This window comes from Lipotes vexillifer, unplaced genomic scaffold, assembly GCF_000442215.2.
Source record: "Lipotes vexillifer unplaced genomic scaffold, Lipotes_vexillifer_v1.1 scaffold1011, whole genome shotgun sequence".
Taxonomy (NCBI): domain Eukaryota; kingdom Metazoa; phylum Chordata; class Mammalia; order Artiodactyla; family Lipotidae; genus Lipotes; species Lipotes vexillifer.
The window spans coordinates 3,769,854-3,781,265 of NW_006787698.1; the positions used below are offsets into that span (position 1 = coordinate 3,769,854).

The 11,412-nt window shown below is 56.2% G+C and overlaps 2 protein-coding genes across 5 annotated transcripts in view; one reads left to right on the forward strand and one right to left on the reverse strand.

Moving 5' to 3' along the window:
• The window catches only part of HNRNPM (heterogeneous nuclear ribonucleoprotein M), a 39,280-nt gene extending 35,106 nt beyond the window's left edge, over positions 1 to 4,174 (forward strand). For 2 of the 4 annotated variants that reach the window (XM_007460628.1, XM_007460627.1), the window contains 3 exons: positions 427 to 1,229; positions 1,890 to 1,941; positions 3,747 to 4,174. In XM_007460628.1, the coding sequence (XP_007460690.1) occupies positions 427 to 1,229; positions 1,890 to 1,941; positions 3,747 to 3,910 (1,019 nt within the window). In that variant the 3' untranslated portion in view covers positions 3,911 to 4,174. The remainder of the gene's footprint in view (positions 1 to 426; positions 1,230 to 1,889; positions 1,942 to 3,746) is intronic. The other 2 variants (XM_007460629.1, XM_007460630.1) reach the window with 1 other exon arrangement.
• Positions 4,175 to 5,482: 1,308 nt separating this feature from the next.
• PRAM1 (PML-RARA regulated adaptor molecule 1) overlaps positions 5,483 to 11,412 on the reverse strand; it is a 6,870-nt gene continuing 940 nt past the window's right edge. The window contains exons 2-11 of the mRNA XM_007460752.1: positions 10,974 to 10,989; positions 9,488 to 10,538; positions 9,344 to 9,401; positions 9,191 to 9,267; positions 6,490 to 6,547; positions 6,266 to 6,374; positions 5,954 to 6,116; positions 5,832 to 5,865; positions 5,713 to 5,747; positions 5,483 to 5,631 (exon numbers count right to left, since the gene is read on the reverse strand). Of these exons, the coding sequence (XP_007460814.1) occupies positions 5,483 to 5,631; positions 5,713 to 5,747; positions 5,832 to 5,865; positions 5,954 to 6,116; positions 6,266 to 6,374; positions 6,490 to 6,547; positions 9,191 to 9,267; positions 9,344 to 9,401; positions 9,488 to 10,538; positions 10,974 to 10,989 (1,750 nt within the window). The remainder of the gene's footprint in view (positions 5,632 to 5,712; positions 5,748 to 5,831; positions 5,866 to 5,953; positions 6,117 to 6,265; positions 6,375 to 6,489; positions 6,548 to 9,190; positions 9,268 to 9,343; positions 9,402 to 9,487; positions 10,539 to 10,973; positions 10,990 to 11,412) is intronic.

An 11,412-nucleotide genomic window follows, 5' to 3' on the forward strand; every position in this document is an offset into this window, starting at 1 on the left:
CCCCCCCCCCCCCCCGCCCCCCAGAGCCTTTATCAATGTCTGGTGGTGGGGAAACTGCAGAGTTCTCAAGGAGTTGATGCCTGTTGCTCACAAAGCTTGTCACAAGTATTAGCACTTTCAAAGTAATGTGGAGAACATTGTTGATCAAAATTCTCGGGGGGGGGGTTTCCCTCTTTAAATTTTATTATGGAAATTCACTGTGGCACAGAAGTAGGAAGAATGATGTACTCACTACCCAGCTTTAACAGTTGTCAACATTTGCAGGATATCTAATGATAACTTATTGTGGGACTTAAAATTTCTGAACCATGGTTGAGCTTGTGAAGTGCCCAGGCCTCTGCACCCAGGGAACCCTCCTGGCATGGTGTGCACACAGATCCTCAAGTACCTGACATATGCCTGACACATTTTGTGTCTCTGTTTTAGGTGGAGGTGGAGGCAGTGTCCCTGGAATTGAGAGGATGGGCCCCGGCATTGACCGCATTGGGGGTGCCGGCATGGAGCGCATGGGTGCAGGCCTGGGCCACGGCATGGATCGTGTGGGCTCTGAGATTGAGCGCATGGGCCTGGTCATGGACCGCATGGGCTCAGTCGAGCGCATGGGCTCCGGCATCGAGCGCATGGGCCCACTGGGCCTCGACCACATGGCCTCCAGCATCGAGCGCATGGGCCAGACCATGGAGCGCATCGGCTCTGGTGTGGAGCGCATGGGTGCCGGCATGGGCTTTGGCCTGGAGCGTATGGCCGCACCCATTGACCGTGTGGGCCAGACCATCGAGCGCATGGGCTCTGGCGTGGAGCGAATGGGCCCTGCCATCGACCGCATGGGCCTGAGCATGGAGCGCATGGTGCCCGCAGGCATGGGGGCAGGCCTGGAGCGCATGGGCCCTGTGATGGATCGCATGGCCACCGGCCTGGAGCGCATGGGCGCCAACAACCTGGAGCGCATGGGCCTGGAGCGTATGGGCGCCAACAGTCTCGAGCGCATGGGCCTGGAGCGCATGGGCGCCAACAGCCTGGAGCGCATGGGTCCCGCCATGGGCCCGGCCCTGGGCGCTGGCATTGAGCGCATGGGCCTGGCCATGGGTGGTGGTGGCGGTGCCAGCTTTGACCGTGCCATCGAGATGGAGCGTGGCAACTTTGGAGGAAGCTTCGCAGGTTCCTTTGGTGGAGCCGGAGGCCATGCTCCTGGGGTGGCCAGGAAGGCCTGCCAGATATTTGTGAGAAATGTAAGTGGCTCTTCAGGAACTTCTCAGGGGTTGTATGCACAAGGGAGGAGGGGGCAGGAAGCCAGCAGGACCGAGTGGTAGCAGGTCGAAGTCAGAGGGAGAGCTGAGTAGCGTGCAAGGGCCCTTTGCCACTTTCCCCGAAGTTTGGTGTTGGGAGAATGAGGAGGGAATGTGAGAGCTCAGGAATACTTGTGCAGCAGAAATAGTGGGTTTTGTGAAACCCTAAGCTTCTCTGACTACTGGATGGAAAAGCCAGTGATCTGAAGAACTTGAGTTTCTTGAACTCTCCGCTTGATGAGCTGCTAAATTACATGGCACGACAGTTCGGGGGTGGGGGGGAAAGGCTGTATCTGAATTATCTTTACCAGATTGACCACCTTTAGCTACTATTCAGTGGTTCTGTGGGCTGCTCACCACAGGCAGCTGTGTGTTCTGCTCTGTGCATGGTGCTCCCACAGACAGATGCAGACAGGAGGGAATGAACTTGCTGTGCTAGTTTAGAACCTCACGCAGACAGACTCTTTGTTCTCTGCTGATCATCTCAGTGTGAAGGTCAGCCAGTTTCTCTGTGTAATAAGTTTTAAAGGCACTCTGAGATAATTGATGTTTGTGCATTAGGATTTGGTTGAATCACTCACCAGTCTCCTTTTTCTCCCTCAGCTCCCATTTGATTTTACATGGAAGATGCTAAAAGACAAGTTCAACGAATGTGGTAAGTATTTGAGAGGCTTTCTAGGTGCTTCCTTGTGTTGTGGCTTGTTGGTGCTGCATTGGAGTCATGCAGTGAGGCTTCCATCCTAGTCTTCACAGACACCTTCTGTGACTCTGGAGGATGGATGGGACTTGCCATTTTTCTGCCTGTGCAAATATTCAAGCAGGTTGTTGAGTTTCCTTTTATGTGTCAGATACTTTTTCACCTGTGTTCTCATTTCATCTTTGTTTTTCTCTTTTTTTCTCCCTTCCGGTTTTTGAAAGGAGGTAGTGTTGACCCCATTTTACAGAGTCAGGCCAAATCATGTTCCCAAGGTCACATGGCTTCTAAGTGACAAAGCTAAATAAAATAAATACATCTGAGACAAGGTTGTTTTCCACAGTAGCACTATTGGTTTGCGCCTCAGAGAGCACTCGCCCAGCAGGTCCCTTGGGTGAGGTTTCACAGGCTCTGGGCACACAGTAGCTTGTGTGCAATGAAGCTAAGGGTCTCTGATTGAGGTTTCCTGGCACACCAGGCAGCCATTCTGGAAGGGTCACTTTGTGGCCAAAAAGAAGTTGTCTCCGGTTGAGGCCCTGCCCCTCACCCCTACCACCTCTTTTAACCGTGTCAAGTTGGGAGCCCCAGCCCTAAGCCAGAGGTCTGGGTAGCTCCCTGGATCAAGGCTTCCTCAGTGTTTTCTCATTTCCTTTTGCTGCAGTGACTCAGATTTCACCACTATTGCTGCTTCTCCTGGTTCTTCTCTCGGGTCAACTGTTGAGCCATAGCCTGCCTTCTTGCCCTGTTGTTGTCCTCTTTCCACTCCTTGGTTCCCAAGTTGTAGTAGATATTCTGAAAAGTCAAATTGGATCACTTCCCCCTGCCACAGATGCCCGGAGGTGTCCCTCTGCTGGCAAGAGAAAGCCCAAACTATGATCCCCTGTACGACTTAATGTCACCCTAAGCTGTTTTAGACCTTTCCCGTGAGAAGCCCTCCAGGATGTTGACCTCTTAAGCAGAGTTGATGGCCCTAGAATTGTGGGTGCCAGCAACGGTTACACTGTGTGTTCTTGGCCCTGTGTTTCTGTGGCTCTTCCCTTGTAGATTGTTTCCATGGTGCTTGACACATACCTGGATGCTTAACCGGAGCTTGAATGAATATTTGTAACCTGTTTGCCAATTATTACAAAGCTTGTATTTGGACAGTACAGAAGTGTCCATGGTATTGGCATTGGCCTTGTAAATGCAGTGGAGCAGTGTATTAAATAAGTGAAGCCTCTGTAAAATTTGCCTATAAAGTTGGCTTCACACAGCGTCTTTTTTTTTTTTTTTTTTTTTTTTTTTTGCGATATGTGGGCCTCTCACTGTCGTGGCCTTTCCCGTTGCCGGACGCGCAAGCTCAGCGCCCATGGCTCACGGGCCCAGCCGCTCCGCGGCATGTGGGATCCTCCCGGACCAGGGCACGAACCCGTATCCCCTGCATCGGCAGGCGGACTCTCAACCACTGCGCCACCAGGGAGGCCCACACAGTGTCTTTTTATAACTCTTGAGAGTAAAAGTGTGCATTTGAAGCCGCCAGGAATGCTCATGATGGGTCAGATTGTTGTCCTGTTGGCAGAAGAATGGCAACGTGGCTGAGGGCCATAGTAGCTGGGTTCCAGCCGCTGTGTTCTGAGCATTTGTGCGCCAGGTGTGAGGGCCACTCTCCCTTTTGACTCTGTCAGCCAAAATCCAACAGGTGATCTGGGCTGAGTGGAGCCCAGACTGAGGCTGAGCTCTGGGTTTGCCTGATGAGTTGTGGTCTCTTCTTCCCTCCCTGTGCCCAGGCCACGTGCTGTATGCCGACATCAAGATGGAGAATGGGAAGTCCAAGGGGTGCGGTGTGGTTAAGTTTGAGTCGCCAGAGGTGGCTGAGAGAGCCTGCCGGATGATGAATGGGATGAAGCTGAGTGGCCGAGAGATTGATGTTCGAATCGATAGAAATGCTTAAGCAGTTGCCTTTTTTAAACATCGATACCAGACCTCTGAATTTGTATTTTTTCTTGTTAACCATTTTAATTTGTTGGCTGGATGTATAAAGATGTTTAAAAAATTCAGTTGCTTTTTGGGGTAATTTGAATTACTTTTTTAATGACTGGGATTCCATTTGACTGTTTGCATTGAGATTGCAATGTGCGCAATTTTTTTTGTAGTTGTGGCATCTTGTTGACATCGAATATGACTTTGATAATAAATACCAGTTCCTGAAAGCTGCTTGCTTTTGTGTGTGTGTTGTGGGGTAACTGCCCGAGTTTGGGGGAGCTAGAGCTGCTCAGTCTCCTTTCTACCCTTGGAGCTGTGGACCCTTGGGGTGGGAGGCCACTGGCCCAGCCACTTCAGAAAAATCTCGTGGAAACGGAATCCTGAGTGGACCTCAATCCCCCAGGGCTGGTTAACGGTGCACTTGGCTGTCGGAGCCATCCTGTCTCCCCTGGTGCAGTTCTGTAGGGCACACATGCTGCGTCAGGCTCGTCTCAATCTGCTCTGGCTGCTGTAACAAACATTTGTTTCTCACAGTTCTGGAGGCTGGGAAGTCCAAGATCAAAGCGCTGGGAGATTCAGTGCCTGATGAGGGCCCGGTCCTGGTTCGTGGATGACACCTTCTAGCTGTAACCTCACATGGCAGAAGGGGCCAGGGAACTTTCTCAGACCTCTTTTATTTATTTTTTTAAAAAATAATTTTTTAGCTTTATTTGTTTGGCTGCGCTGCTTGGCTTGTGGGACCTTAGTTCCCCCACCAGGGATTGAACCTGGGCCCTCAGCAGTGAACGTGCATGCAGAGTCCTAACCACTGGCCTGCCAGGGAACACTCTCAGACCTCTTTTGTAGGGGCCCGAATCCCATTCATGAGGGCTCTGCTGCCACGACCTAATCCCCTCCCCAAAGGCCTCACCTCCTAGTACCATCACGTTGAGGGTTAGGTTTTCAACGCAGGAATTGTTTTTGGCAGCAAGGACACAAATGTTCAGTCCATTAGCAGCTTTTCTTTGCTAAAACAGACCAAGTGGGGTGAGAGTTTCTGAGCATATTTTGTCCTGTCAGAGGTTTAGGCTGAACTTGATACCTGGACTGTTATCAGAACTGGGTCACATTCCCCCCAAGATGTGATCTCATATGTAAGTCCACTTGGGCTGTGTAGCCTGTGAGAAGCTGCAGCTGCTGCTTGTCACGTTGGATGTGGAGGGTCTTCACTCTGGCTGGCGGCTGACACGGGGTACCAGCACGGGGACTCCCACCTCTAAGTCTAGCAAGGTGCCAGCTCCCTTGCTACCTTCTCCTGCCCTACTTTTCTCCTTTCTGGCCTTTATCCTTGAGGGGTGTGACCTTGGAGAAGGGGGGTGACCCCACAGATTCCCCCAGGTGTCTGATCATGGCTCCACTGTGTGGTGCCCATCAGGAGGGAAAGACAAGACAAGAAGCAGGAATTGCTTTAAAAGAGGGGCTTTATGTGGTCTGTGTCCGTGGTCAGACAGGAGCCTGGGCAGTTCTGTGACGGCCAAACTGGGATCCAGGGCTTCTTCGGTTAAGAGGTGGCTGGATTGGTGGGTTGTCCTGGGTCCCCACCCCTGTAGGCCTTATCGTCCCCCGGGGAATGGTTGGTTATCCAGAGGATCTGCTGAGGAGGGGTGACTTCCAGTGACCCTTGCCCCATAAGCAGGTAGCCAGCAGCCCCTGGTGGAGTGGGATGGGACCTTACCCCCTCCCAGGACACTGTAGTCCCTTCCAGTCCACCCGGAGCATCCACATACATACCCCAGGAACCGACGTCGTCATATACCTCTGTTTCCCTGGTTGAGAGCACAGTTAAGGTCAGTAAGGGTCACCCCACCCCTCCCCTCTAAATCCCCCACCCCATTGGGGCCAGCACTCACAGGGGCAGTAGAGCTATTCTGGGTACGTAGCCATCTGCAAGGAGAGAGCGGGGGTGGGTGAGTTCTCCGCTCTCCCTGGTGTTTGGCGTCTTCCCAGGGCTGCCCCTGCTGGGCTCACTCACACTTGCCCTTGGTGTCCCGGCACAGCATCTCCTCCTTGCTGGTGAACTCGATCACCTCCAGGATCTCCCCACGCCGAAGCGCCAGGTGCTTGCCACCCCCGCGACGGGTCTTGGCGTTGGGGTCGATCATCATCCTTGTCTGAATCACAATCTCCCCCTCAAACTGGGGAGGAAGACATCAGAGCTTTTGGTCATGCTGCCACCCTGAGGACCCCTGCCTGGCTTCTTTCCGAGGATGGAATCTGTGGGGCTTTGGTCAACTGGAGCTGAGCGCAGCCCTCCCAGGACTCCTGCTTTGCTTGGGGTTCACACCTTGAACTTCTTCCGGAACTCCCGCTCAGCTTTCTCTGCCTTCCGGATCTGCTTCAGAGACTTCAGGTCCGTGGGCGGCAACTGCTGTGGCTGAGGGCCCTTCTCCTTCCTGAGACCCCGGGGAGTTGGGTGCTCGTGAGCAAGACGTGCTTCTCAGGGACTCCCTTTTACCGTCCTCCCAGAGCTCAGCCTCACCCCGTCCCACTCTCTTTGCCCTCTTGTACCTGGGCTCTTGGTCTTGTGGTGGCCTCCTGGGGGGTTGCTGGGTAGACAGCACTTCATCTGGGACAGTCAGAATGCTGAGTTAGGGCAGGGACCATTGGTTCGGCCTCTGAATCTGGCGGCCTGCTCTTTCCTTTGTCAGTTCTCAGGACCTTGGTCCCTTCCCCACCCCGCTGCCCAGGCCTTTCTCATGAGTTGTGAGTTCTAGTGGATTGCCTTTCATTTTTTAAACTCCTGTCGCAGGACAGGCACGGCAGAAACTGTTACCACTCATTTCAGCTGTCTCGACTGTCATCCCAAGTTGCTTGCCAAGGAGGACCTAAGGGTTCAGAGAGGTAACGCAGCCTGCCCCAGGTCACCAAGCTGTTAAATGGTAGAGGCAGGATTTCTCTGTAGGCTTTTGAGGCCATTTCACGCCTGCCTCGTAGAGCAGGTGGGGTTCTGGGAATTGTGATGAGATTTGGGTCAAAAAGTAAGGCGAAGAAAAATATTTCCTAGAAGCAGAGAAGTCCGCCTCTCAGAAGGGGCTGTTGGGCTGGGCCTCTTGCCTGGCCTGGCTGATGATGAGACTGGACTGTGAGGGGCCTCCCAGGTGAGGACTGACTACCCTGCAAATGGCCAGCTTTCCAGGTATGAGCCCTGCTGGCCAAGGGTGTGGCTTACAGTGAGAGCCTTGTGAACACAAGGTGAGTGAAGGATGCAGAACCTGAAGCCCCCAGCTTTTTGCAGTCCTCTCTGAATGACTTCAAGTGCTGCTCTGGACATTTCTGGGCCAGCAGACCCTTCCATCAAGCTGCCCGAGGGGCATCTGCATGGTGCCCTTCCACCCCTTCAGACACTGAGTTTGCCTCCAGCCTCAGCTGGGTGGTGCTCGGGCAACGGTGCCACCCAGAGGCTGCCCAGGCTGGAGATGGTCACCCGGCTGGGAGCAGTCTTGACTTCACCCCAGGGCCACTACATTTCAGCTGTCTCGACTGTCATCCCAAGTTGCTTGCCAAGGAGGACCTAAGGGTTCAGAGAGGTAACGCAGCCTGCCCCAGGTCACCAAGCTGTTAAATGGTAGAGGCAGGATTTCAGACCTGCCGCAGGTTCAGGATACAGACCTGCCGCAGCCAGAGAGCGCAGCCCTGGGCACGGCAGTGCAGGGCAGACCCTGGTGCCCTGTGTCCCCAGCTTCCTGGCAGTGTGATCCTGAGCCCGCTACCCTCAGCTCCTGAGAAAGAGCTGGGCCCGGCCCCTCCAGAGGAGCCCCCAGCTGTGCAGGGAGCCTCTAGTGGAGCCGCCACTGCTCTGAGTGAGGCAGAGAGTGGGAGGGGGAGCCCGGAGTCCTTCCAGCTGGGGACAGACTTGAGAAGGGGAGAGCTGCCTTTGGGACAACCACTGAGCCCCACTCAGTGTCTCGAGAAGGGGGAGATCTGGGGAAGCATGTGGTATCGGCTCGGAACCTTGAAGAATGACTGGCGGTTGTCCAGTGGCTGGGACGGTGAGCAGAGGGAGGGAAGTGCCTGGTCTACTTGGGGTTGGGGAAGGGGAAGCGGTGGGCCACGCCTGCGGAGCTGCTGGAAGTGGATGGCCAGAGGTGCTCCCTCCCCACGTCCACATCCCCAAGAGGCGGCCCCCCAGACCCAAGCCACAGAGCTTAACTGGAGCGGAAGCAGGAGGGGCCCTGTCAGGAAGCTCTGTGCTAACAGGGGTGTTGCAAGCAGCCCCTGGGGAAAGCCCAGGAGAAGCAGAAGGGGCTGGGGAAGGAGTAACAGCTGTATAGGCAGCAGACTTTGGAGGGTGGGCTGGTGAGGAGGGAGCGGTAGCTGGGGATCCCAAAGGCACCTCTGATGAAACGTTTCCCTGCAGGAGACCTTTCCAAAGACAGGGCAGGAAAGTAGCCTGGGAGCCTAGGGTCTGGGCTCCTGTGTATCGGCTGTGCGACCTGGAGCAAGTCACTTCTCCTGTCCTCAAGCTTCCACTCCTGTAAAATGGGCAGGATACTGCCTCGGGGGTGGTGGGCTGTGCACATTCGGTGAAGTGCTGGCATGGGAGCCTTGGTGTTTTCACATGGGGTTGGCGAATGCATCATCCCCGAGCTGGGCCTGCTTAGCCTTCCTCCTGCTCTCCAGGAGCAGAGGTGTGGAAGGGAGAGAAGCAGCGTCCTTGGAAACCCAGAGCACAGAGAGAGTTGCCTGGGACTGCAGACCTGGAGGGTCGGCCACACCCTGTCTCCAGCCCGTGCCTCTGAGTTCAGGCCCAAGTCCTGCCTGGACATCCCTCAGGCACCTCCAACACCATAGGTCCCTTACTCAGGTGCAGGCTCAACATTTGGGCCTCATCCGTGTCATGAGCTCGCTCTCGTCCCTGGTGATGCACCGCCAAGTCCTCTTGCTGCTTTGTACCTGATTCTTCCACTGCTCTCCATGTCTTTTGCTAGCACCCTGGCCCACACCCCTGCCCTGGCCACACCCTGGTCAGGCTGCTGGCCTCTGGGCCGCCCTTACTCACATTGTTCCACCCACCAGGAGCTGGCGTGACCTTTCTGAAAGGTCCCTCCTCTCTGCTTCCTCCCCTGGCGCTGCTTTCAATCCATCAGGGATGTGGATTGCCACTTGGCCTCACGCTAGCAACATGGCAGAACACACCCTTGTGACAAATGTTCCCCAGGTGCCTTGGCAGACTGGTCTGGCTGAGGGCCCGGCCCCGTTACCAACAAACCTCTGCCCTTGGGGCTGGGTCTGGAGTCGTCTGTGGGCTCCACGTCATCGTACAGCTCGTAGGCCTCATCTGGGTCCCTGCAGGGATACCTGAGATGAGGGCCTCTTTCAGTCCCGTGACCCATGCCTGTACCCCCTGACTCCCTACACTCACTGTGGGGTGTCTTCAGGCTGTTGAGCCAGGAAGCCGGCAGAAGAGCTCCTCGGCAGAGCTGTGGAGAGATAACAGGAGGGAGGGAGGCGGCCACTGCCGGGGAGCCTCCACCCCCTCCTTTCTGCCTGGTCCGCCCTCACCCACCTGTGCCTGCTGCCAAGGTCCTCCGAAATCTCTGGACGTCCCTGGGGCCTGGGGGCAGTGGGGGCTTGGCTGGAGGGGCACCCAGGCTGCTGACCGGGGGGAGAGGCCTCCGCCGGGGTGGGTGGCCAGGTTTGAGGCCCAGCCTCGAGCCTCCACCGCGAGTGAGGGCTCCAGATCTCTGCTGCCTGGCTCCAAACCCTGGGCTGAGTGGGAACCTAGGGCTGGAGCCTGCAACGGCAGTGGGCAGTGAGCTCTCTGAACGGGAGCCAGGGAGTGGAGGCTTTCTAGGGAGGTCACCGAGGAACTCAGCCTGCGGGCGCTTCCTGGGCAGAGATCTGGGCTTGGGCTGGGAGGACTTGCAGGGCGGCCTCCGCCACTCGGGCTGCAGAAACTCCTTGGGGAGCAGGCTGCACTCGGGCCCCGAGGACGTCCTGGGGAGGTCACCACACTCGGGCCGCGGGGGCTTCTCGGGGAGGTCACTCAGCGGAGGCTGTGGTATCTTTCCGGGGACTGTACTGAAGTTGGGCTGTGAGGAGTGAGGCTGGGGCTCACTGGACTCGGGCTTTGAAGGGGGCACTGGGGGGACCTGAGTGGATTCGGGCTGCGGCAGGGACTTCTCAGGGAGACCACCGACCCCAAGCTGCGGGGGCTTCTCGGGAACGGTACTGAACTTGGGCTGGGGGGGCTTCAGGGTGGCCTCATTGGACTCAGGCTGCTGGGACTTTCTGGGGAATGCACCGAACTTGGGCCCTATGGGGGGCTTGGGGGCGTGGCTGAGCTCAGGCTGCAGGGGCTTCCTGGGGAATGGAGTGGCCTTGAGCTGTGGGACCTTCTTGGAGAGTTCATTGAACTCAAGTTTGCAGGGCTTCTTGGGCAGATCAGTGAACTCAGACCGGGGGGGCTTCTTGGGATGCTCGCCTAGCTCAGGCTGTGGAAACTTTTTGAGGAGTTTGTTGAACTCGGGCTTTGGGGATATTTGGGGGAGTTTGCCGGTCTCGGGCTGAGAGGCCTGGAACTTTGCTTGAAGGCTCCGAAAGTCCTGATGACTCCCCTAGGGGACACGGAGTCAGGCAGGGACTCAGACACATGCGGGTGGTGGAGAGACAGACGTGGGACAAGCGGACATGGTCACGGACACGCACCCCCTTCCCCTGGCTCCTGTTCAGTTAGCTCCTCTCCCCCACCTTCTGCCCTTGGCCGCCATCTCTGTTGGCCATAGACTCCCACGTTTTTGTGTCTCCAGCCTCCCGGAGAGTCGCAGGCTCTCCTAAACTACCACACCCTCTGACCTCGCCACTCAGGACCAGGATGAGCACCCAGCCTCACCCCACTCTGGACCGGAGCTCCTGGGGCCTGCTGCTCCCATAGCCCGCCCCGCCCCCTCAGTCAGGGGAGCATCCTCGAGCTCCTGGGGGGCCCCCCCGCCATGCCCCCAGGCCCTTCTTTTCTCATTTCAAAATACATCCGGAATCCAGCCACTTCTCACCGCCTGCACCACTGTCCTGGCCCAGAGGAGCCCAACCGGGGGAGGCAGTATCCCCTGTTGCCTGGGTCATTTAATAGGCTCCTCCTTGGTCTCCTGCCCCCCACCCCCACCCCGACCCCACGTCCCCATCCCTGGTCAGTCCCCTCACAACAGCCGGAGGAGGCCAGTTAACCCTGAGTTGGTTTGTGCACCTCTGCTCAAAATCTGGCCGTGTTCCTTCATTTCCCCACAGTAGAAGCTAAAGATCTCACGAGGGACTTCCCTAGGGACTTCCCTGGCGGTCCAGTGGCCAAGACTCCGCACTCCCAACGCAGGAGGCCCGGGTTCCATCCCTGGTCAGGGAACTAGATCCCGCGTGCCACAACTAAAGATCCCGCATGCCGCAACCAAGACCCAGTGCAGCCAAATAAACTAAAAAAAAAAAAAAAAAAAAATCCAA